This window comes from Tilletiopsis washingtonensis (assembly GCF_003144115.1).
Source record: "Tilletiopsis washingtonensis strain MCA 4186 unplaced genomic scaffold FA09scaffold_16, whole genome shotgun sequence".
NCBI lineage: Eukaryota > Fungi > Basidiomycota > Exobasidiomycetes > Entylomatales > Tilletiopsis > Tilletiopsis washingtonensis.
The window spans coordinates 530003-552512 of record NW_020312013.1 but is presented as its reverse complement, the minus strand read 5'-3'; the positions used below and the strand labels follow the sequence as shown (position 1 = coordinate 552512).

At 67.4% G+C, this 22510-nt stretch overlaps 6 protein-coding genes across 6 annotated transcripts; 3 read left to right on the top strand and 3 right to left on the bottom strand.

The window, feature by feature from the left end:
* Nucleotides 1-390: 390 nt before the first annotated feature.
* On the top strand, nt 391-4410 carry FA09DRAFT_361878 (hypothetical protein; the record flags this gene model as incomplete). Its single annotated transcript, XM_025745412.1, has 2 exons — nt 391-2266; nt 2318-4410. The coding sequence occupies 2 exons, from the start codon at nt 391-393 to the stop codon at nt 4408-4410; spliced, it is 3969 nt and encodes a 1322-aa protein (XP_025597029.1).
* FA09DRAFT_310431 (hypothetical protein) lies at nt 4377-5989 on the bottom strand. The gene is made up of 3 exons (XM_025740628.1): nt 5445-5989; nt 5242-5392; nt 4377-5190 (listed from the first exon to the last, which is right to left on the bottom strand). Exons 1-3 carry the CDS (start codon nt 5861-5863, stop codon nt 4522-4524), a joined length of 1239 nt encoding a protein of 412 aa, XP_025597028.1. The 5' UTR covers nt 5864-5989; the 3' UTR covers nt 4377-4521.
* Nucleotides 5990-6169: 180 nt separating this feature from the next.
* Nucleotides 6170-8818, top strand: FA09DRAFT_320846 (P-loop containing nucleoside triphosphate hydrolase protein). Its single transcript, XM_025740994.1, has 9 exons — nt 6170-6512; nt 6568-6892; nt 6946-7207; nt 7266-7351; nt 7402-7588; nt 7642-8037; nt 8092-8529; nt 8584-8706; nt 8761-8818. Exons 1-9 carry the CDS (start codon nt 6278-6280, stop codon nt 8809-8811), a joined length of 2103 nt encoding a protein of 700 aa, XP_025597027.1. The 5' UTR covers nt 6170-6277; the 3' UTR covers nt 8812-8818.
* FA09DRAFT_331208 (hypothetical protein) lies at nt 8776-12128 on the bottom strand. Its single transcript, XM_025742917.1, has 7 exons — nt 11038-12128; nt 10271-10926; nt 10081-10218; nt 9570-10026; nt 9457-9516; nt 9341-9402; nt 8776-9288 (listed from the first exon to the last, which is right to left on the bottom strand). Exons 1-7 carry the CDS (start codon nt 11950-11952, stop codon nt 9171-9173), a joined length of 2406 nt encoding a protein of 801 aa, XP_025597026.1. The 5' UTR covers nt 11953-12128; the 3' UTR covers nt 8776-9170.
* Nucleotides 12129-13697: 1569 nt separating this feature from the next.
* On the top strand, nt 13698-20132 carry FA09DRAFT_331207 (hypothetical protein). Its single transcript, XM_025742916.1, has 9 exons — nt 13698-13927; nt 13980-15567; nt 15615-16953; nt 17006-17714; nt 17781-17929; nt 17983-18196; nt 18255-18827; nt 18881-19724; nt 19789-20132. Exons 1-9 carry the CDS (start codon nt 13837-13839, stop codon nt 20027-20029), a joined length of 5748 nt encoding a protein of 1915 aa, XP_025597025.1. The 5' UTR covers nt 13698-13836; the 3' UTR covers nt 20030-20132.
* Nucleotides 19853-21746, bottom strand: FA09DRAFT_361873 (hypothetical protein). Its single transcript, XM_025745411.1, has 2 exons — nt 20325-21746; nt 19853-20270 (listed from the first exon to the last, which is right to left on the bottom strand). Exons 1-2 carry the CDS (start codon nt 21659-21661, stop codon nt 20216-20218), a joined length of 1392 nt encoding a protein of 463 aa, XP_025597024.1. The 5' UTR covers nt 21662-21746; the 3' UTR covers nt 19853-20215.
* Nucleotides 21747-22510: the final 764 nt, after the last annotated feature.

The following is a 22510-nucleotide window of genomic DNA, read 5'->3' as shown; positions in this document are numbered from 1 at the left end:
CCCGGCACGTCCAGCGTCGACGGCATCGACGCGACGCCGACGCCGCTCTAGCTCAGCATCTCGCACGGGCCGTGACCGCATCCTCGACCCAACTCGTGTTCCCAAAGTGTAAGTCTGCTGGCCCTGACGTAGTCACCGAGGCTGACACGTCTCAGCGACGCGAGTCGCCGTTCCAGTGGCCGCGTGTCGCCACCGTCGAGCGCGCAAGCCGTGTCTAGCACCGTGAGCCGCGAGCCACTGCCTTCGCCGCCGCGCACTGCAGATATCGCCAGCGCTCCGTCGGCACAGAAGGCCGTGTCTCCACCCGTCTCGCCGTCAACCGGGCTTGCGCTCTACATGCCTCCGCCGCAAGGCTTGCGTGCCGCACGGGCCGCCAGGAGCGTGGCACACATGCCGCTGCCAGGCTCGCCCGCATCACCAGCCTCGCCGGCATCGTCTGCGTCTCTCGACGTCATGTCGCCGTTCAAGTGCAGCCCAAGCCCGCGACCTGCACCCGAGGCAACCTCACGCTCGCCGCAGACGTACGACGGCAGTCCTGCGTCGCTACGCAGTTCATCGTCGGGACAGAGCGATGCGTTCAGCACCTTCAGCCGATCGACCCACGCATCCTCGGCCACCTCTTTCGCACCGTCCATCACGCCATTCGCGTCTTCGGCACTGCCCTCGCACGTCGCGTTGCCTTTCGGCTTCCTGCCAACTGCCCCGCCGCCGATTTCGCCGCCCGCATCGGTCGACCAGCTCACCAAGTCGTACGCCTCGAGCACTGCCTCGCCGCGCAGGCCCTCGGCCAACGATGCCTATTCGACGAGCTCCACGCACTCGTCGCAGCTGCCGTCGAGCACGGGCAGCCTGGGCCTCAGTGTCGGGCCGCCCACTCCGCCGTTCAGCAATCTGTCGATGGTCTACTCTGGCGACAGCGCCGCTGCCTCGGCCAACGCGCGCTCGGACCCAAGCTTCGTTACGTATGGCCAAGCCGTGCGAGGCGCGGAGCCAAGCAGCCCGCTCATCGAGACCCTCAAGACGCCGAGCAACGAGACGAAACGCAGCTACTTCGACGACGAGCCCGTGCGGCGTGCCAGCTCAGAGGCACTGCCGCCTTGGGCGCCGCTTCGCTACCAGACGCCCAAGGCGCGCACAGGTCTCGATTCGCACACGCCACCAGGGTCGCGCGCTGCGCCGAAGAAGTTCACCACTGCGCCTCACTCGAGCATCGGCACACCTCGGCCCGGCATGCCGTCGGACTACGCCTCCGTCAAGCGCCTGGCGTCGCTGTACGACTCGGCACAGAAGCTGACGACCTTGGCGCCTCCGCGTCCGAGCTTGAGCTCGACTCGTGCAAACAGTGCTCGCGAGATGCCGACCGCAGCAACTTCGTTGTCGCGACCAGCCATGCCGCGCTCACAGACAGAGCTAGCTCTCGAGATGGTATCGCCGCGAGTGGCGCCGCCCGAGAGACCGCCGCTTTCGGCTCTTCGCTACATCAAGTCCGACTCACAGGCATGCTGCGCCTCTTGTCAGAAGGTGACTTCACCACCGATCGAGACAGCGAAGCGCTCGCGCGGCGCGATGCTCGGAGCGGCAATGATCCGGCCGTTCGAGGACCAGCGAGAACTCGGTCGACGCAGCGGCGAGAGCGGCCGGACGGGCGGCTCCATCAACTCTGCTGAGCCGCCGTCTCCGGATCCCGCCTCGCAAGACGCATCCGTCGCTGCTGCGCCTCGTCGTCCGTCCACCACGAGTCCAGCACGGCCAGCGCTCTCGCAGACGCCCGAAGAGCCTCAGCATGCACCAGGCGAGTCAGCTGAGCCCACTGCATCGTCAGCTCCGTCGGCGGACAACGCTGCATTTCTGGACGGCGGGTCACTGGAAAGTACCACGCACTTGGCAGCTGGACTTGGCAGCACGCTTCCGAGAACGCCGCCGCCTCGCCGCGAGCGTTCGCTGCCACCCGTGCCGAAGGCAGAGGTTCCGCCGCCGATCAAACCTCAGGCGCAGCCCGTCGCGCAAGGGCCTTTCCAGTCCAAGCCGATTCGCCTCATCGACGGCGTCTGGAAGCGTCTTGTAGCCGGTCGCAATGCCTCAAGCACGGACGATGAGTGCGGCGAGAGCGCGGCGGGCCGCAATGCCGCATGGACACGCAACGTGCCACTGCCTCCGGTCGGCAGCCCGGGTGCACCACGCAGACTGAGCCTGCGCAGGTCGCCGTCGAATGCATCCACGCGGGCTGCAAAGCTTTCGCCTTTGCCAATGCAGACGGCACCATCTCGTGAGCATTGCTGGGCTTGCGCGACGTGCACAAAGACTGACCCCTCCAAAGTGCCCGCAGAGAGCAAGCCCCAGCCCGAGCAGCTCGACGTGCCGCCTCTGCCTAGTCCACGAGTGCAAGTCACCTCGGAGCCCGACGTCTCGGCCGACGCTCCGCCCGCGCTCAGTGGCGAGCAGCCAGCCGCATCCGAGATGGAAACGTCGCTGGCTCCTCGTCGTGAGCAAGTGCGTGCCAGCATTTACGCCGTGCTGAGCGAGGCCGGCCTCGAGGAGCTGCTCGACGGACGCTGTGACCTCGACAGCGATGCCGAGCTCCTCCTCATCGACGACAACGTCGACCTGGCCATGTCGGTCGACGACGACCAGCTGCGGCTGATGGTCGATGATCGCTCGCCAAGCAGCATGTCCGGATCACCCGGCGGCGGAGCGGCGTGGACAGACCAGCTGGACCTCTTCGACGGCACCGACGATCCGCGCCAGCTGCGCAACCAGGCGCTCATGGACCTCGTCGAGCGTGCCAACGACGTGCTGCGCACCTCGGGGCGCGAAAGCGTGCGCCTGTCACTCAAGCCTCGCAGTCGAGCAGCCTCGTTCGCGCAGCACGGTCAGCGTCCTGGCAGCCAGTCTCAAGGCGTCAGGCCAATGCTGCCGGCGTTGCGCGTGCCGCCCGCTGCCGGATCGCCTTCTTCGCCAACATCTGTCGACACGAGCGCGCGCTCTCCGGTCGCGGCAGAGGCTAAGGCACCACTGATCTCTCCGTCGGCGCGTCCGCCAGCATCGCCTTCGGCGCCACAGACCACAGGCGTGTCATCGGTGAGCCCCACGAACGCGCCACTTTCGCCGTCGGAGCGGCCCGGCCCGCCGAAACGCTTCCCGTCGTCAATGCGCGTGCCGTCGTGGATGACACTGGCTGCCCAGACCGACGTCGACCGCGATGAAGACGCTCGGTCTCGCGCCAACGACAGGCGCCGCAGCTCGATGATCGACACGTTCAGCCCGCTGAGCCATCCCAGCTCGCCTGCGTCAATCGTCTCGAGCCCCGCGGCCTCGCCGTCGGTCTGGGGCGGCGACGAAAACGCGCTCGAGCAGGCCATCGAGCTGGCGCTGCAGCGAGCAGCGCAGATCCGCGAGTTTGCGCACATGTCCCAGGCGCAGCTCCGCGACAGTGTCCGGCACTCGCAGAACCCGCACGGCGCCGTCAAGGCGCTGCTCGAGCTCGACGCGGCCGATCCGAGCTCCATCAGCAAGGCGCTCGACAGCATCGACTCATCGGTCGCTTCCGTCGAGCACAAGAGCCGCGGCAAGCGCTCGTCGCGCCGAGAGTCGCGTCGCAAGACGATCGGTCCGGCAGAGTGGCGAGCCGCGATCAGCGGCCTCACCCAGACGTCTCAGGCGATCAAGGCGAAGCTGTCTTCGCCACACCTCAGCCGCAGAGCTTCTGCCGCCGGGCTGCCTTCCGTGCCGGCCATGCCGTCGCCGCGCAGCATCGCGCGTCTCGCCGAGCCACCGCGCCTGCCGCCCTTCGCCTCGTCGCTGTCGACAGACTCGGCTGCAGAGGGCACATCTTTCGACCTTCTCTCCGCCGACGTCGCCAACTCCGGGCACGAACCGATCGACGGCCGGTCCCACGAGCAGAGCTCGCGCGAGGACTCGCTCACGGTCTCATCTCGCACGGACGGCTCCACGCGCGACTCGCGTCTCGAGCAGCCGTTCTTCTTCCTGCTGTCCTCGGACGGCAGCGTGGACACGTCCGACGACTCGCTGTGGTCGCGTGGCGGGCCGATGTCGCCGCCGGAGACGACTGACGAGAACCCCTTCTTCTCCCTCGCCAAGAAGGGCGGAGTCATCGCGGACGCCTTCCCGCTGCCGCCTGCGCGCGACGACGAGATCGACGGCTACACCACCGCCAACGGCTCGCCGGCAAGCCAGTGCACGCTTCGGCTGCCAAGCATCGACGAGTCGCACCCACGCCCGCCGGCCCTCGCATCGCCGCACGTCTGGACGCAGCACATAGACGAGACAGCCGTCCACACGCCGGCGAAGGAGACGCCGCGCTTCGTGCGTCCCGAGAGGCGCCGCGCAGAGGCGGGCCTCATCCGCTCGGTCGCGATGCGCGCTGCGGGTGCTCGAGAGCCCTCGCCGTGACCACGCTTCGCATCACTCACAGGCCGTCATATCCCACTCTTCACCAAGCACGCCTCACTGTCCATACTGCACGTGAACGCTCTCTCAATCGCATTTTGTGTCTGCAGCTCCTCATCGCGCTTCTTGCGGCGCTCCAGTCGCCGGCTGCTTCTGCGCTTGGGTATGTGTCGCCTGCGTCGGCGGCATCGGCAGTGCCTTGCCGTCCAGTCCGACGATTGCGCCGGCCGCGAGTAGTTGCTGCTGGGGCCGTTGCTGCTGCTGTGCGATTGCATCGAGAAGCGTGCGCCTGCGCACGAGCTCCTCGGTGAAGGCACTCATCCACGCCTGCTCTCCGGCGCTGGGCTCTCTGATGATGATGGCGTCCGCCGGCGGCTTCGGCTGGCCGCGTGCGGCGCAGGCAGCCTCGGCCGCCTGGCGCAGCGTCGCAGCCGAGGGCCGCTCGGCAGGCCGGAAGGGCGCGAGCTCCTCGCCGACTGCTCGTGTCGCCTCGAGCTTCGTGGCGTATGCGACGCGCTGCAGGTTGACGACGGCTTCCCGCAGCTCTTCGAGATCGTTGCGCGTCTCCTGCTCGCTGCGGTGGCCAAACTTCGTGCCGAGCGCCGGCACGAGGCCAAGGTGCGGCAGCAGCGGGAAGAGCTGCCGGCCCGCCAGCGTGAGAGAGATGAAGAGCTGGTGCAGAAAGGCGATCTGCTGGAAGCGCGGAATGGGCAGCAGCCGTGTGGGGTTGAGCAGCAGTGCTGCCTCGAAGGAGAAGAGCACGAGGAAGAGCGTGAGGCGCCACTGTCGCAAAGTTAGTGTGCAGCCGGGCGCAACATGATCGGCACCACTCACAAAGCCGGTCGCCGCCTCGCCATTCATCCAGTTGATAAAGGCAAAGACGGCGGCGTTGATCACGTAGTACGGGATGCTCTCGCGCACGCCCACGCCCATGTACTCGCGCTCCGTGATGACGTCGCGCCAGTGCACGATGGACGGGCCGAAGCTGCGCACTACGATGAGCAAAGCCTGACGCATACACTTGGGCCCTCACTCACCGCTCGTACGCGCCGCGCTTCACGTCGTCGCCCAGCACGTCGCTGGCCTCGCGCAGGCTGATGAAGAAGGCCTCGCCGCGCGGGCCGACCTTGTCGGGGTGGTGCAGGCGCGCGAGCTTGCGGAAGCGGCGCGGCACCTCGTCGGCGTCGACGTCGAGCGGCACGTCGAGGATCTCGTAGAAGCTCGGTCCGCCGGCGGCGACGCTCGAGTAGAGCGTGTAGGCCAGGTAGGCGGCGATGATGACGGCGCGGGCGCGGTTGTGGTGCACCTGCGCCGTGTGCGGCGTCTGCGGGCGCAGTGCTGGCAGCACGTTGTACACGCCCTGCAGCAGCAGCGACGTGCCGAACTGCGGCAGCGTCGCCCACGCGATGAAGGGCGCGACGGACGAGAGGTGCCCGCCGAGATCGATGACGACCATGCTGGGCAGCAGGGGGTGTGGTGAAGAAGGCGAGAGACGGTGCGGCGGTGCGGCGTCCGCTGCTGCTGGCAGCTCTCTTATCCGGTGAAGGAGAGGGGCAAGAGTGTTGGTTGTGGGCGCAATGAAGCAAGAGGCACGCGGCGCGAAGACGCGACCGACGGCCGGCCGTGCGCCGCGCACTTGCAGCGCCACTACGGCGGCGAAAGTGGCCGAGGGCGCAGCGTCATCTGGCGGTGGAGGCGGCGCACTCCTCCTTTCCTTCCACATCCCTCAATCAGCACAGTCAGCGCCAAGGCACTGCGTCGGCGCAGAAGCCACATTCTCGGAAGCAGCCGGCCAGCAGCTCGGAGAGCGGCGCAGGCAGACACGTCATCGTCCAGCTGCTGCTGCCCTCGCAGCGGGCACAGGGAGGCCATGCCACACTTCTGGAAGCCCGGCACGGCGCGGCCCGGCTCGTCGCTCGACCGCGCCAGCGAGGCCGAGAGCTCCTTCGACGCCGGGCCGTCGGCCGCCCGCAGCGATGCCGGCGGCATTGCCGGGCAGCGGGCGCGGCTGCCCATCGCCAAGCAGCGGCAGGCGCTGCTGTACCTCGTCGAGCAGCACCCGGTAGTCGTCGTCGTGGGACAGACGGGCTCCGGCAAGACGACGCGTGCGTGCGCTCATCTGCTGTGTACCGCCTACGTGGCTGACATGTGCATCCGCAGAGCTGCCGCAGTACCTGCTCGAGGCCGGCTGGGCCGCGGGCGGGCGGCAGATCGCCGTCACGCAGCCACGCCGCCTCAGCGCCGTCTCGGTCGCGGCGCGCGTGGCGGCCGAGGTCGGCTGTCCGCTCGGCGACGAGGTCGGCTACACGATCCGCTTCGAGGACCTGAGCCATTCCACGCGCACGCGCATCCGCTACTGCACCGACGGCATGCTCTTCCGCGAGTGCATGCGCGACCCGCTCCTGTCGCGCTACTCCGTCATCATGGTCGACGAGGCGCACGAGCGGGGCGCATACACGGACATGCTGCTCGGGCTGTTGAAGAAGTGAGCAGAAGCGTGTGGCAGCGCCGCACTGATGCTGACCGGACCGCTCTCAGGATCCGCAAAAAGCGCCCGTCTCTGCGCATCATCATCTCGTCAGCAACAATCGACGCCCAGGCCTTCGCCGACTTCTTCAACGAAGACCTGGCACAGCCGACAAAGGCGCTTGCTGATGCGGCGGGTGCGCCGCCGCAGAAGGAGGCTGCCATCATCTCGCTCGAAGGCAGGGCCTTTCCCGTGCAGATCGCGTACGCCGAGAAGCCGGTCGATGACTATCTCGTCGCGGCGATCGACGCGGCATGGAAGGTGCACCTGAATGTGGGTTGCACGCGTAGTGCTGCACGAGCGAGCGCTCTCTGATACTGCAAGCGCGCAGGAGCCGCAAGGAGACATCCTGGTCTTTCTCACCGGGCGGGACGAGATCGATGCATGTATGCAGGCCCTCGCGGACCGGCAAGTCGAGTGAGTCGCAGCAGCGCTGGCGCCATCCACAGATGCTCATCGACCTACAGCCTCCCTTCTGGCTCCCTGCCGCTGGCACTGCTTCCTCTGCATGCAGGACTGTCGAGCGAAGAGCAAGCAGCAATCTTTGAGCCCGCTCCGCGGGGCACTCGCAAGTGCCTCGTGGCCACGAACATTGCCGAGGCAAGCGTGACAATCGACGGCGTCAAGTATGTCATTGACTCTGGCTTCGTCAAGGTGAGTCGAACGTGCATCCGGGCTCGCCGTGCGAGGCTCATGCTCCTCACTAGCTCCGCATCTTCAACCCACGCACCGGCATGGATGCCCTTTCTGTTCTGCCAGAGTCGCAGGCGTCGGCGAACCAGCGCGCTGGACGAGCAGGCCGGACAGCGCCCGGCAAATGCCTGCGCCTCTTTCCCGAGGCAGCGTTCGACGCTCTGCCGCTCACGACGCCGCCCGAGCTGGCGCGCTCCGACATCTCGACGCAGGTGCTGCAGCTCAAGGCTTTGGGCATCGACAATTTGGCTCGCTTCGCCTACCTGCCGCCGGCGCCGCCGTCGGAGATGCTCGTGCGCGCTCTCGAGTTCCTCGCCAGCCTTGGCGCGCTGGACGACTGGGGTCGCCTGACTAAGCCGCTCGGAGAGCGCATGGCAGAGCTGCCCGTCGACCCAATGCTGGCCAAGGTGGTCAGTGTCATCCAGCCTCTTCGTAGACCCGCCGGCTGATCCGCTCCACGGCAGCTTCTCGAGTCCCTGCACTTCCGCTGTAGCGACGAGATTCTGTCCATCGCCGCGATGACCTCGGTGTCGACGCCATTCATCATCCCAGACGAGGGACGGTCACGCGCCGGAGCAGAGGGCGAGCTGGAGCGGCGCAAGTTCACAGCTGAGGAAGGCGACCACCTGACGCTGCTGAACGTGTACGCCGCCTTCGTCAATTCGCGGCACGGCAAGCAGAGCGCCAAGTGGTGCGGCCAGCACCGGCTGAACTTCAAGGCGCTCAGCCGCGCCGTCAACATCCGCGCCCAGCTGCTCAAGTACCTGCAGCGCTTCGGCATCGACGTCGTCTCGTGCGAAGGCGACGGCGCAAGGCTACGCAAGTGCATCGCCGCTGGGTTCTTCAAAAACGCAGCGAGGGTGCAGCCGGACGGCTCGTACCGCAGCGTGCGCGAGAACGCAGTAAGCCGGGCCTTCTCACGGTCTCGCCGCGGCTGCGCTGACGATGTCGTCCAGGTGCTGCACGTCCATCCCTCCTCGGTGCTTTTCAGCCGCGTGCCGCCGACGAAGTACGTCGTCTTCCACGAGGTCGTCGAGACGTCGAAGCGCTTCATGCGCGATCTGACCGTCGTCGAGGAGGTGGGTCGCACCCTTTCCCTCGCGCGCTGATGCGCTGCTCACATGCCACCGCAGGACTGGCTGACGGAGCTCGCGCCGCACTTCTACGTCCGCGCGAACCGGTGACCCATCTGCGCCCTTGCAACGGGCGCTCGGCGACGCATGTTGGCGCTATCGTTCATTGCTATAGACATGTCGTCGCATATCGCTTAAGCTGGGCGCACGGGTATCGTTCGGGCCTGGCATAATGTAGTCGCATCACGCGGCCGTGTTGGCCTTGGGCATGGTGGACACGCCCCGCAGCGGCTTGGCGGGGGTGCCGGTCACCTCCTGCATCTGCTGCCGCTCCTGCATGATCTCGAAGGCCTCGGTCTCGAGTGCGATCCGCAGACGTCGCTCGACCTCCTCACGCTTCTTTGTGCGCTTCGTGCCGACGCTCATGACGATCGCGGCCGCGGCGTTGCAGCTGTGGAGAGGTGTCGCGGTCAGCATTGCACTCTTGCGCAGCATGTGAGATGTGCTCGCCTCAGCGAGCAGGTGATGAGCGTGGCGGTCAAGGCGGTCGGCCGGTTGAGATAGTAGATGCCCCACGTGCAGCCGCCGCTGAAGGTCTGGCATCAGTAAGGAACCCTCCCTTGAGCGCCAGTATACTCACAGCGTCGCTTGCAGCAGCGAGTGGCAATCGAGGAGGCACACGATGACGATCATGAGGTCCAGCTGCCATGATCGAACGTCAGCAGACGCCGTGCGGTAGCGGTCATCGGCACTCACCGGGAAGGCGCGGTGCGTCGACGTCTCGTGGAAGCGGTAGTACGTGTGCGAGGCGTGGAACTGAGGTGCATGCATCAGTGACATGCAGGAGGCACGCAAACGGCAGCGCTCACCTTGCGTTGGTGGTGCTCCAGCTTGCTCTGCTCCTCTGGCGTCAGCACCACCACGTCCTCCTCCTCCTTGATGATCTCCGACTGGATCGTCGTGTTGCGCTTCATCGGCGGCCGCTTCGGGCCGCTGTCCCTGCTCTCCTCTCCTGGCGAGTGCAGCGACGTGGCACTATTGTGCCCGTCTTGCGGCGACTCGGGTACGCGCAGAGGCGTGCGATCGTGTTCGGACGTGTGGCGCGATGCAGTGTGGAACTTGTTGTCACGCACAACCATTGGCCGCTTGGACGAGTTGCTCGCATCGTCGTCGTGTGGCACGTCGTGCGACTCGACGCGCTCAACCTGGTTGGCGCCATTGGCAACCGGGCGCGGCAGGTCGTTTGGATCCTCCAGCGTCGGCAGTTTCAAATTGCGCCGCCGCTGCCACGTCAGGTGGTGGTAGTGCGCGATGTAGATCATGCGGCTGCGGCACACACATGAGCGGCTGTGCACGTCGTCGCGTCCTCTCGCGACTCACTAGGTGTCGATGGCACGGAACGGAGCAAAGCCGAGACCGACAGCAGCGAAGAGAGCGCAGAGCACCTGATCGCAAATCTCGATCCAGTAGCGTCGGTTCGGCGGGTTGATCCACCTGAAGATGAACAGACAGATCATGCTGCAGCAAAGTCAGTGGCTGTCCGCTCTGTGCACGCCGTGCCCCCACTCACATGCCCCAGCCGGTGATGAGCACGCCGTAGGTGGTCATGATGAAGCCCATCGGCGTGCGCACAAACTTGCCAAAGCCCTTGAGGCCGCGCCTGAACTTCTGCCTTCGCGTGAGAAGGAAGCGCACGTGCTCGTCGAGGGCGTTGCGTTCGTCCTCGTCCATCTCCTTCCACTTGGCGATGTGCTTCTCGCTCTCCGGATCCTCCTCCTTGCGCGGCCAGGCGGCGCTGAGCGTGCTGCTCATGCGCGACAGTAGCGTCGGCATGGCGGAGCCGCGCCGCGCTGCCAGACTGCCGTCGCGCTGCGGGATCTTGCGCCCGTCGGCGTCGTGTACGGAGTTGGAGTAGTCGGAGTCTGATGCTTGTGGTGCGGCAGCGGCATCCTCATCTGGCAATGTGGGTGCGCGCAGCGATTGCCGCCCGTCGCCCTCGCCCTCTTCAGCTCGTGCAAGCTCGTCCGGCGCGGTAAGCATCGTGCTCCGGCTTGCTGTGCTGCCTCTCCGCCGGGCTAGGCTACCGCCGGGCCCGTCACGCCGTTTTGGCACGCTCGGCAGCGAGAAGGTGCCACGCGAGATCGCCGGGATGTTCGGGAAGAAGATGCTGTTCTGCACGTTGCTCAGATAGCCCAGCGCAGAGATTTCCGGATCGACGACGTCGAGCTGAACGGTACAGAGAGTCAGCTTCAGCCCTGGTCTCGCAGCTGAGGCGCGAGCAGCAGTGACGCTAGTGAAAGGACCAGCGACTGGGTCACACGGGCGTGCAGCACTCACGTAGTCGACAATCTCCTCGTCGTGATGCTCTTGCTCCCTCTGGCGCGCAGCCTCGTCGGCCTGGCGCTGCTGTTGCTGCTGCTTTTCCTCGTCGCTGAGCTGCGACTTCTCGCCATTCCACAGGCCAAAGCTGGCGATGCTACCCCAGCGCTGCACAGCCGACGGCCCTGTCCGCTTCGCATCTGCGCCCTCTTTGCTCTGCTCGGCATCCTGCGGCTCGTCGTCCTCCTGATCGTCAACGTGTGCACTGCTGCGCGACGAGCTCGACGGCTGCTCGGCGTGGCGGTGTGACGAGGGCCCTGCGAATTCTTCGCCCTCGACGAGAGCATGCAGCGTGTTCGGCGCCGCTACGGGAGCGGCCCGCTTAGCCTCGCGCGGCCGCTGTGCCGGCTCAGTCGGCGCCTTGGATGTGCCTGCCGTCGCGTCGGCGGACCCGCGTCGCTCCCGCGCGACCATCGCCTCGACCACGGACGTGCGGCTGGAGCCGCGACGCAGGCCCACTGGCCGCTGCACAAAGGTCGGCTGCCGGCTCGCGCCTGCGTCGGCGGCGCCTCTCCTCGGCGGCGAGGCGCGGTGTTCGTCGCGGATGGCGCGCTCGGCGAGCTGCATCTCGATGCCCACGCGCTCGTCCTGCGCGGCGCCGCCGTGGCTGGAGAGCCAGCGCACCTCCTCGTTGGTGGAGTGCGAGGGCGACGTGAGCGGCAGGCTGCCGCGGCGGCCCTGGTTGTGGCGCGACGCGGCGGGCGCGAGCGAGTGGCTGCGCGAGCCGGCGAGCGGCTGCCCGCCCTGCAGCGAGCCGGCGGGTGCTTGCCGCTGCTGCTGCTGCCGCGACGAGCCCGCAGCGCCGCCGGCGGACACGACGGAGCCCGAGTCGGTGCGGCGGATGCGGATGGCGTGGGGCAGCGAGGGTGCCATGCTGGCGGTCTAGGGCTGCGATGGTGGTGAGAGCGACAGCAGCGAGAGGCGGGAACCTGGAGGTGCCCAGGCTGCGCGGCGCCGGGATGTGGGGGTGGCAGACGGTGCAGCAGCTGCGGCGGAGCGTGGAGCAAGGAACGTGGTGGTGGCTGCAAGGCAGTCGACGTTGCGATGCTGCTCTAGCTGGAGCATGCGCTCTCTGCTGCTGTCGGAGGAATGGCGCCGCACGAATCTCGCGCAGACGCCGGCACGGCCGCTCCACACCGCGCACGTCGCGCTCCGCCGCCGCTGCGCTGGTGCTGCTGCTGGGGCTGGAAGCGCCGAGCCGGCCGCAAGCCGCCGCGCGCCGCATCTCGTTTCGCGCGCGCGGCATCCGCTTCCCGCGCGCCGCTTGCACACCGTCGGCCTGTCTCTCGCCGCCACGCCTATCAGATGCGAGGCACTCTATGCCCAGAGTGCAATATCCAGGGCTTCGTCACGCGCCGGCCCCTCGACGGCCCTCGGGATCGTCGAGCGCGAGCACGTCTGCTGCCGCTGCGGCCGCCGGCTCCGACGTTGCACCGCCGCACAAGCGTTGGCATGCGAAAAGCGGGTGCAGCGAGAGGCAGAGCGAGGCGCTGCGGCTGTCTGACGCTGGTGTGTGGCGCGCGGCCGTACCGCCAACTCCACGCTCCGCCCGCGGCGCATCTTGCTCGCGCAGGAGAGCACGGCGGCGCGGCGCCTGCAAGATGATGCGGCTGCCGCTTTGCGTCTCGCGTCTTTGCGTTTGCCGCTCTGCCCTCCGCCTCGACCAACAGACGAAGCGTCCCTCCTCTCGCGACTTGCTCGGGAGAGAGGAGCTGCTGCTGCGAGCCCAGCAGTAGCGCTCGGGGCCTGTGCCTGTGCTGTGCTCTCGGCCCGATCTGCCAGCGGCCCGATGCAGCGGTCTGAAGACGTGTGCGCGGTGCAGACCGCCTCTGTCCACGGCCGCGTTGTGTCCTCTCAAGGGGCCGGCCGAGCGCAGGAGACGCAGATATGTGCACCGTTATTCCTGTCTCGAGCGCGTGCAGTAGCTGGTGCTGCACCGCATAGGGCTCGTGGCTGGACAGGCGCGGTCTGGTCGTGGTCGAGACACGTCGGAGGCCGGGAGCGCTTCGCGTGCGTGCCGGAGCAGAGTCATAAGCATCCCTCTCTCGCTTCACAGCGTGAGCTCAGAACGCCGCAGGCACATCACATTCGACGCTCTACGCTACTCTGTGCTAACTTGATGTGTCGGCCGTGACCGGTCTCGCAGCCAGCCCAGAGTCCGATCCTCGCGTGTCAAGCATCGATGTAGCCGCTGCCCGGAGGCCCGGATCTGCTCTGGAGCGGCACGCCCAGCCGCCTCGGGCGCCCCCGCCGCGCCAGGTCGACACGTAGACTGCGCCTGTGGGCTGTATCCCATTCAGCACTTCTGGATGTGGATCCGAGCTTCTCATGTCACTTGCACGGAGCCAGCTCGCAGCCTCATCAACGTGAGCGGGCCGTCAGAGAGGCGCTCTTGAGGCTGTGGCCGGCGAGGCGGCGCTGCTGCAGCGCCAGAGGGCACGACACGTCGCGGCGGTGCGGCGCAGCAGACTGCTCGAGTGCCCGACACGCTTTCGCGAGACGCGCGGCGGCCGGCCTCCTGAGCGAGGCACCTGAGCCGTGTCGGCCGCAGCGCGCGCAGACAGCGGGCGGTCTACATAAGGACCGCCGCGCCCCTGCGGCTCGCCGTGCCGGCCGCGCATCACAGCAGCCCACGCGGAGCGCCGCACAAGCTTCAAGCCACGCCCGGACTCTTACTTCCCCGCACGAGAGCGCGCACCGTGCAGCACCAGGGGCCGTGCCCCTTGAGCAACGGCACCCCAAGCAGGAGCAGGCACCATGCCGCCGCGCCGTGCCTCCGGGTCCGCAGCTGCGGCATCCAGCAGCAATGCACCTGTCGCCGCGCCGCAGAAGGGCGGCGCCAACAGCCGTGAGCATCGCCGCAGGCCCACCTCCCGCTCCGGCGCTAACACCTCTGGCAGGCCTCGACCGGCTCGTGACGCTGCTCGACACCGGTTCGACGCCCGCCGTGCGCTCGCTCGCGGCCCGGCAGCTGGCGCAGATCGCCGGCATGCGCGTGGGCCGTGGCGACGGCGCCCTCGCCGGCACGTCGTCCTCGTCTGCCGCGGCTCGCGCCAACCTGGCCGCAGCGTCGTCGTCCGCCGACACGAGCTGCGCCTACCGCGGCACCGAGGGCGAGTGGATCGAGGCGCTGCACCTGCTGCACCGCATCATGCCCCTCCTGCGCAGCAACAGCTGGGAGACGCGCATCGCCGCCGGCAGCGCCATCGAGCTCATCTGCGCGGCATGCGGCGTCTGGGATCCGCTCGCGGCCGAGCTCGTCGACGAGAAGAAGGACTTCTCGGCTGCTGCACCAGTCACGCCGCCGGCGGACCTGATGACCTTCGCCGCCTTCTCGCCGCAAGGCGTCCTGCGTCGCGGCGAGAAGCTGCTGTCCTCGGCAGGCTCGGAGTACGATGCATCCTCCAGCCTCAGCGTCGCAGAGCGTCTCGCCTCGGCAAAGCAGGACATGAAGAAGCTTGGCTTGGGCGCGATGGCGGGCGAGGATTTGGATCTCGGCCTGGACGTCGAGCAGGAGCTGATGAGCGAAGCGTCGACGTCGCTCAAGGCCGAGCAAAAGCCGCCTGCTGCGCCCTCGCCCATGAGTCCTCCTGCGCCGTCCGCGCCGACAGACGAGATCGACCTCAGCAAGCTGAGCGCGCGCGAGCGCAACCAGCTGAAGCGCAAGCGCAAGATCGCGCCCAGCGGCAGCTCGCAGGATCTCGCCCCACGTGCACCGGAGAGCAAGACGCGAGTGCTTGACGCTGCCTCATCGACAAGCGCATCATCTCCGTCGGGCGGAATGCGAACGCAGACGGCCTCCTGGAGCGGCAAGATGGCCTCTCCGAAGGCCGAGGATGGCCCCGTCGACCACGCCGCACTCGCCACCTCCGAACAGGAGTGGCCGTTCGATCTCTTCTCAAAAGTCCTGCTCGCCGATCTCTTCGCGCCGAAGTGGGAGGTGCGGCATGGCGCAGCGCTCGGTCTGCGCTCGCTTCTCAGCACTCAAGGCAGCTGCGGCGGCATGTCATCATCTCCGTCGGTGTCGCGCGAGGGCAACGTGCAGCTGCACGCCGCCTGGTGCGCGGACATGTCCATCCGTCTGCTGGCCGTACTCTGCCTCGACAGGCTCGGCGACTTCGTCTTCGACCAGGTGGTCACGCCCGTGCGCGAGACTGCCGCGCAGGCGCTTGCGTCGCTCCTCAAGTCCATGCCCGAGGCTGAGGCTCTCAAGACGCACGCTGCGCTCGTCGAGATGGTCCGCCAGGACTGGGTGGTGACCGAGGCGGGCCAGCAGGCCGACATCAAGCCGAGCAGCGGCCTTGCGGCATGCCGACGGTACAAGGGCTACGCCTGGGAGGTCCGTCACGCCGGCTTGCTGGGCCTCAAGTGGCTGCTCTCGGTGCGCGCCGACCTGCTGCTGAGCTCAAGCGATGCAATGTCGGACGAGAAGAGCAGTGCGCAGCCCACTGCCTTGCTGCGTGACAGTGTCGAGCTAGCAATTCTGAAGTGAGTGCTGTGACGGGCTAGCCATTGGCAGCGCTGACCTTCCGCAGTCTGCGCGATGAGGACGACGACGTACGCCACGTCGCGGCACAGGTGCTGATTCCGGCGGTCGAGCATCTCGTGGGCGGCATGACCGCTGAGCTCGCCAGCGTTCTGTCGCAGCTGTGGAGCTGCCTCGAGGACCTGAAGGACGACCTCGCCAGCAGCATCGGCGGCGTCATGAACCTGCTCGCTCAGCTGGTGCAGCACCAGAGCGTCATCGACCAGCTCACGGCTCCGGCGTCACCTGCGCTGTCGAGTCTCATCCCACGCCTCTTCCCCTTCTTCCGGCACACGATCACGTCCGTGCGTCTCTCGGTCCTCAGCGCGCTCTGTGTCTTCCTCGAGCACCCTTCATTGCCGCGCGACTGGATCGACGCGTCCCTGATGCGTCTGCTCTTTCAAAACCTCATCGTCGAGGAGAAGCCGCCGATCCGTGAGCTGAGCGCCAAGGCCTGGAAGCTGGCGCTGGGCTCCGGAGACGTGGCGCTCAGTCAGATTCTGGGCCCACACGTCGAGCGGCTCTTCCGCATCCTCATGACCCCGCTCGGCTCTCCCTTCGACTTTACGCTCTTCTTCGAGGCCACGAGATCGAGCAAGCAGAACCATAACATCGACAAGCACGTGCTTGCGCAGGACCTGACGCTCATCGGCGTCGACACGGTCATTCGAGGACGCATCGGCGCCGCTGAGGCGCTAGGAGATGCTATGGCGCTCTGGACGACCGGCGATGACTCGTCAGTCTTCGAGCGGCTGCTGACCGAGTACATTTCGTCGCCCGCAGCCCTGCGTCGCTGTCTTGCAGCAGTGACGATCCAGCGCTGGGCTGAGTCGTCTAAGGACCGGGGCATGGCACTGGCGCAGACGAGCACTTCGGCGCAGGCTCTCGCGGCGCAGCTAATCGGCATCCTCGAGTCACCCACGCCTGCAACGTACACCGAGATGGCCGTGATGCTGCAGCGTATCCAGGCCGATTGCCAGGCGCTGTACAGTACCGCGGCGCGAGACCTCAAGATCGCGCGAGCCTCGGTGCCGGAGCTGCCCTCGAAGGTCGACGCGACAGGCGCTTCTGCCGGTGCATTCACCATCGAGACAGCCAAGCACGTCGCGGGAGCCGGCCTGGACGCGCTGCTCGCTCTCAGCACGCTGAGCAAGGCAAAGCTGGAGACCGGCACGACAGCGGCCGAAGAGCGACGGCACCGCCTCGTCGTGGCGATCGGCTTCTACGCCACGCAGAAGGAGCAACAGGACAACCAGCTGCTTGCAAGCGTGGCCGGCGCCGTCGTCGCGCTCGGCACACTCCCTGCGAAGCTCAATCCGGTGATCAGGAGCCTCATGAACGCCGTGAAGGTGAGTCTCTCGGTGAAGGGCTCTCTTCGCTTCTCTGATCCTTCCTCTGCAGTTCGAAGAGAACCTCGAGCTGCAGACGCGCGCAGCCGCCTCGGTGGTCAGTCTCATCCAGCTGTGCAGCGAGCCTGGCGCGCGCACGAACCCCTCAGACAAGATCGTCAAGAATCTCTGCGCCTTCGTCTGCCAGGACACGAGCAACACACCCATCTTCGACAGCACCAAGGCGCGCCTGGACGGCATCCTCTCGCACGATGAGCCGCCTCCGGCACCAGCGGGGCGCGGTCGTGCGCGTCAGGAAGAAGCCACCGAGAGTGATGAGGTGCGGCAGAGCAAGCTCATCAGACGCGGCGCCGAGATCGCTCTCAGAACGTTGGCTGCGCGCTTTGGGCCCGCTCTCCTCGACGTCGTCCCGGCGCTGTGGAGTTGCAGCACAGCTGCGCTGCTCGACGCCTTCGGCGCATCGACGCCGATGCCCGAGTCGCTCGGCCAAGGCGTGCTCGACGCATGCACGCTGATCCAAGTCGTCCTGCCGTCTCTGGACGCGAGCTTGCAAGAACGTGCCTCTGCCTTGCTCGACCCGCTGAGCCGCGCGGTGCAGAGTCCTCTGGCGGTCGTGCGCTCTGCGGCAGCCAAGGCGTTGAGCACCATGGCCGACTGCATGGCCGAAGTGACCATGCGCCACATCGTGCAGGCAATCCTGCCGCTCGTAGCAGACATGCACAACGTGCATCACCGCCAGGGCGCAATCGAAGTTCTGTCTCGTGAGTACGCCTGAGGCTAGAGCCGTGCGGCTTCGGAGCTGACTTGCGCTTGCTTGCTACTCGCAGAGCTCGTGCGACGCCTCGACATGAAGCTCCTGCCGTACGTCATCGTCCTCATCGTGCCCGTGCTCGGTCGCATGAGCGACTCGGACGACGCCGTCCGCGCCGTCGCGACGCACACGTTTGCATCGCTCGTCAAGATGATCCCGCTGGAGGTGAGCATCTGTGGCCAGCCCTCTCGCGCCTCTCTGACCCCATCTGCCCTCAGGCCGGTCTGCCGGACCCTCCTGGCCTCTCGCAAGAGCTCATGCAGCGCCGCGAGACGGATCGCAACTTCCTGGCGCAGCTTCTCGACGGCTCCAAGGTCGAGCCGTACGAGCTGCCGGTCAAGATCAACGCCGAGCTGCGCTCGTATCAGCGCGACGGCGTGAGCTGGATGGCCTTTCTCGCCAAGTTCCAGCTGCATGGCATTCTCTGCGACGGTGAGTCGTCAGGACGCGCTGCGCAGCATGTGCACAGCTCACTCCAGTCCATCCGCAGACATGGGCTTGGGCAAGACGCTGCAGTCGATCTGCATCCTGTCTGCGCAGCACTTCGAGCGGGCGCAGCGCTACGCCGCCACCAGCACGCCGGACAACGCGCCGCTGCCCTCGCTCATCATCTGCCCGCCGACGCTGACGGGCCACTGGTTCCACGAGATCAAGCAGTACTCCACGAACCTGCGGCCGCTGCTGTACGCCGGGCAGCCGAACGAGCGGGCGCGCCTGGCGAAGCAGATCGAGCACCACGATGCCGTCATCGCCTCGTACGACGCCGTGCGCAGCGACATTGCCATGCTGTCGCAGGTGCACTGGCACTACTGCATCCTGGACGAGGGTCACATCATCAAGAGCGGCAAGACGAAGACGACGCAGGCCGTCAAGCAGATCCGCGCACATCACCGCCTGTTGCTCTCCGGCACGCCGATCCAAAACAATGTGCTCGAGCTGTGGAGCCTGTTCGACTTCCTCATGCCTGGCTTCCTCGGCACGGAGCGCGCGTTCAACGAGCGCTTCGGTAAGCCGATCTCGAACACGCGCGAAGGCAAGTCGAATGCCAAGGAGCAGGAGGCTGGTGAGTCACACCGCACGCGAGCGAGACGGCACTGCTGACGCGCACCTACCAAGCTGCGCTCGCGCTCGAGGCGCTGCACAAGCAAGTGCTGCCGTTCCTGCTGCGCCGGCTGAAGGACGACGTGCTGGACGACCTGCCGCCAAAGATCATCCAGGACATCGAGTGCGAGCTCGGCCCCGTGCAGAAGCAGCTCTACGACGACTACAGCCGCTCGCAGAAGCGCGAGGAACTCGAGACGGCGCTCGACGGGCAGAGCGGCGCAGAGAGCACGTCTACTGGCGCGACGCACCACGTCTTCCAGGAGCTGCAGTACCTGCGTAAGCTCGTCAACCACCCGCGCCTCGTCTTCGACCCGACGCGGCCCAAGCATCGCGAGATCGAGCAGCAGCTGGCCAAGAGCGGCGGCTCGCTGCGCGACATCGCCCACGCACCAAAGCTCACGGCGCTGCGCCAGCTGCTGCACGACTGCGGCATTGGCGTGGCGGGCTCGAGCGAGGCCAACTCCTTAGCGGCGGAGGCGGCTGTGGCGCAGCACCGCGTCCTGATCTTCTGCCAGGTCAAGCAGATGCTCGACATCATCGAGCACGACCTCTTCCGCAGCCACATGCCCGACGTGACGTATATGCGCCTCGATGGCGGCGTGCCGGCGGAGAAGCGCCACGGCATCGTGCAGACGTTCAACGCCGACCCGAGCATCGACGTGCTGCTGCTCACGACGCAGATCGGCGGCCTCGGTCTCACGCTCACGGGCGCCGACACGGTCATCTTCGTGGAGCACGACTGGAACCCGAGCAAGGACCTGCAGGCCATGGACCGCGCGCACCGCCTCGGCCAGAAGAAGGTCGTCAACGTGTACCGGCTCATCACGCGTGACACGCTCGAGGCCAAGATCATGGGGTGCGTCCGCCGTGCAGCTGACCTTGCGCTCCACTCGCTGACCACGTCTTCCCGCTCTTCACAGCCTGCAGCGCTTCAAGCTCAACGTGGCGAACTCGGTCGTCACGCAGCAGAACGCGGGCCTCGAGAGCATGGAGACGGACCAGGTGCTCGACCTCTTCGGCAGCGGAGCGGCGCCCGGAGACGAGGGCAAGGGCGCGCGCAGCGGCGGCAAGGGCATCAGCCAGAAGGCGCTCCTGGCGGCCATCGAGGCGGCGCCGGACACGGGCGATGACTATGCGGCAGCGGGAGACTGGAAGGCGTGAGGCGGGACAGCGAGCGAACGAGCCCGACGTCACCCTCGACTGTAGCAACAATCTAATCGGCCGGCGGCAGCAAAATGCCGCCCACCATACACCGCGCTTTCGCCACTTGTGTCTCTATCTCATTTGCTGCCGGAGCTGCGCACGGCATCGTCTCCAGCGGTGCGCAGAGCTCCGCTTCCTCACTTCTTACGTCTTCTGGCGGCGGCGCTCCACTCGCGTTGCCTTGCGCAGCTTGCGGTACCTGGGAGCGGCAGTCAGCACGCGTTGAGCACGGCAGGGGCACGCGTTGACTTACTTGTGCTTGCGCATCTTCTTCTTGCGCTTGCGCCGCACGCTGTCCATGTCCACGCTCACGGGCCGCGGCAGCAGGTCGGCGTTGAGCGCGCTGAGGTTGACGGCCGGGCCGGCCGGCTCGGTGCCGGCAGCCTCGCTCATCTTGGCGAGCACGCTGTCCCACGAGAGGGCGCGCGGCAGGCTGGCCTGCACCATGGCGTGCGAGAGGAGCAGGTTCGGCTCGTCGTCGTCCTGGTGCAGCGCCTGGGAGCTGCCCGAGGAGGCAGAGCCGCGCATCGAGTCCAGGAAGAGTGTCGTGAGGCGAGCAGCAATGGCCTCCATCTCCTGCTCCTCGCTCGACAAGACGCGCATGGACGCGCCCGAGTGCGGCACAGCGCCGACGGTCGGCGGAGCGGGCGCCTCAAACGCCCGCGTGTGCTCGGCCAGGTACGTCGCCACGCCCGGCGCCCAGTCCTTGTGCGGTCCGTCCGGCTCGCCAAGCACAACGAGGTCGGCCTCGGAGCCGAGCGACTCGGCAATCGCCGGGTCTTCGCCGCGCTCAATGGCAGCAGACACAGCGTCGGCGCGGTCGGCGCGCGCCCGCTCGTCGGCAGCGATCCGCGCTGCCTCGCGGTAGACGTGGGCAGAGAGGCCGACCGTCGATGATGGCCGCATGGGGCTGGAGAGGCGCTCGAGCAGCTTGGAGAACTGCTGCGGCTCGATGTTGCGCAGCGCGCGGGGCCATGTCTGGTCGTAGGGCACGGCGATCTCGATGATGGCGCCCTTGGCCTTGCTTGAGTTGCTCATCATGTCGGCCACGATCTCCTTGACTCGCGGCGAGGAGCCAGAGGAGCCCTTGCCATCAGCAGTCGGCGCCACGACAGAGTGCTCCAGCAGCGGCCGGTGCACTGAGAAGAAGGACTGCAGCGCGACGTCGTTGAGCGAGGAGGGTGGCGGCGCAGCAAGCACGAGCGTCTCGCTGCCCTTAGCAGAGGCAGCGCCGCGCGACCGCGAGGCGGCGGCGCTGGGCTGCATCGGGCTCTCGGGAGCGCACGCGACGGCCGCCGAGGAGGAGCGGCGGCGCGACGGCGACGGACGCACAGCGCGGCGCCGGCCGGCCGAGTCGGCCGGCGCGACGTAGGCGCGGCGCTGCGACGAGGGCGACGAGTGCGCGGCGGCGACGCTGTGCATCATGGCGCCGGCGCTGCCGAGCTTCGAGGAGCTGACGTGGAGCGACGCTGCCGCCGATGAGCGAGCAGCGGCCGCAGCGGCCGGCAGCGCCGCCGAGGCGGATGCGGCGGGCGCATGCGAGGCGGCCAGGCGGAGCAGCGCGCGGGCGTGGCAGGCGCGGGACCGCATGGCGGCGGCAGAGAGGGACGCGCCGGCAGAGCAGCGCAAGCCAGTGCGCAGCCGGCTGACGGGGTGAGAGGGTGCGGCACGGAGGTGCGGCACGCGAGGTCGAGGTGATAGGATGTGAGGCAGGCGGCGCTCCCGGCTTGGTGCGGCGATAGCGCGCGGCGCAGCGCAGGCGGCGGCGGTGCGGCCGCATGACGCCCAGCGGCACGTGCCGCGGCCGCCTGTGGCCTAGACGGGCGGCGGGCGCGCCCGCCAGAGGCGACAGAGCAGCGCCACGTGGGAGGCACAGCGCACCTCCACTCTCGCAGCCGGCCCCTCGCACCTCGCAAAGGCAGCGGCAAGCAAGCCTCGCACGTTTGCCTGGTCAGCTCGTGCTGCGACGAACGCAGAGCCAGCATCAAGACGCAGCGAAGTCGTGCCGTCGTCGCTGGAGGTGAACGCTTTCTGCGTCTTGTGCGCGGCTCGAGCATCTCTTTGCTGGCTGCGCTCCTTGTCCCACCTCAGGGTCGGAACTCACGTCCGCAGATGAGCTGCGCCATGGGGCTCATGGAGGCCCCTCCTGTCTGCTTGATCTGCCCTGCTGTTGCACTCATCAGAGTCACAGCCCCTGAGGCGAGACGGCCACTTGCGACGGGCTGTCGGGCGTGCCTGGCCGCCGCGAAGCAGCTCCTGCACTGGTCTGGCTGCGCGCCTGCGACCTAGGCCAAGGCGGAATTGGCAGCGGCGGGTGCTGCGATGCTGCCCTGGCGAGCAGAGATCAGGATGATGAGGCCTCTCGTGCTCCCACCGAGGATGCTCTGCTGCGCTCTGCTCAGCGCTGTGCTGACGAGGGACCGAGACGTCGTGCTGGCG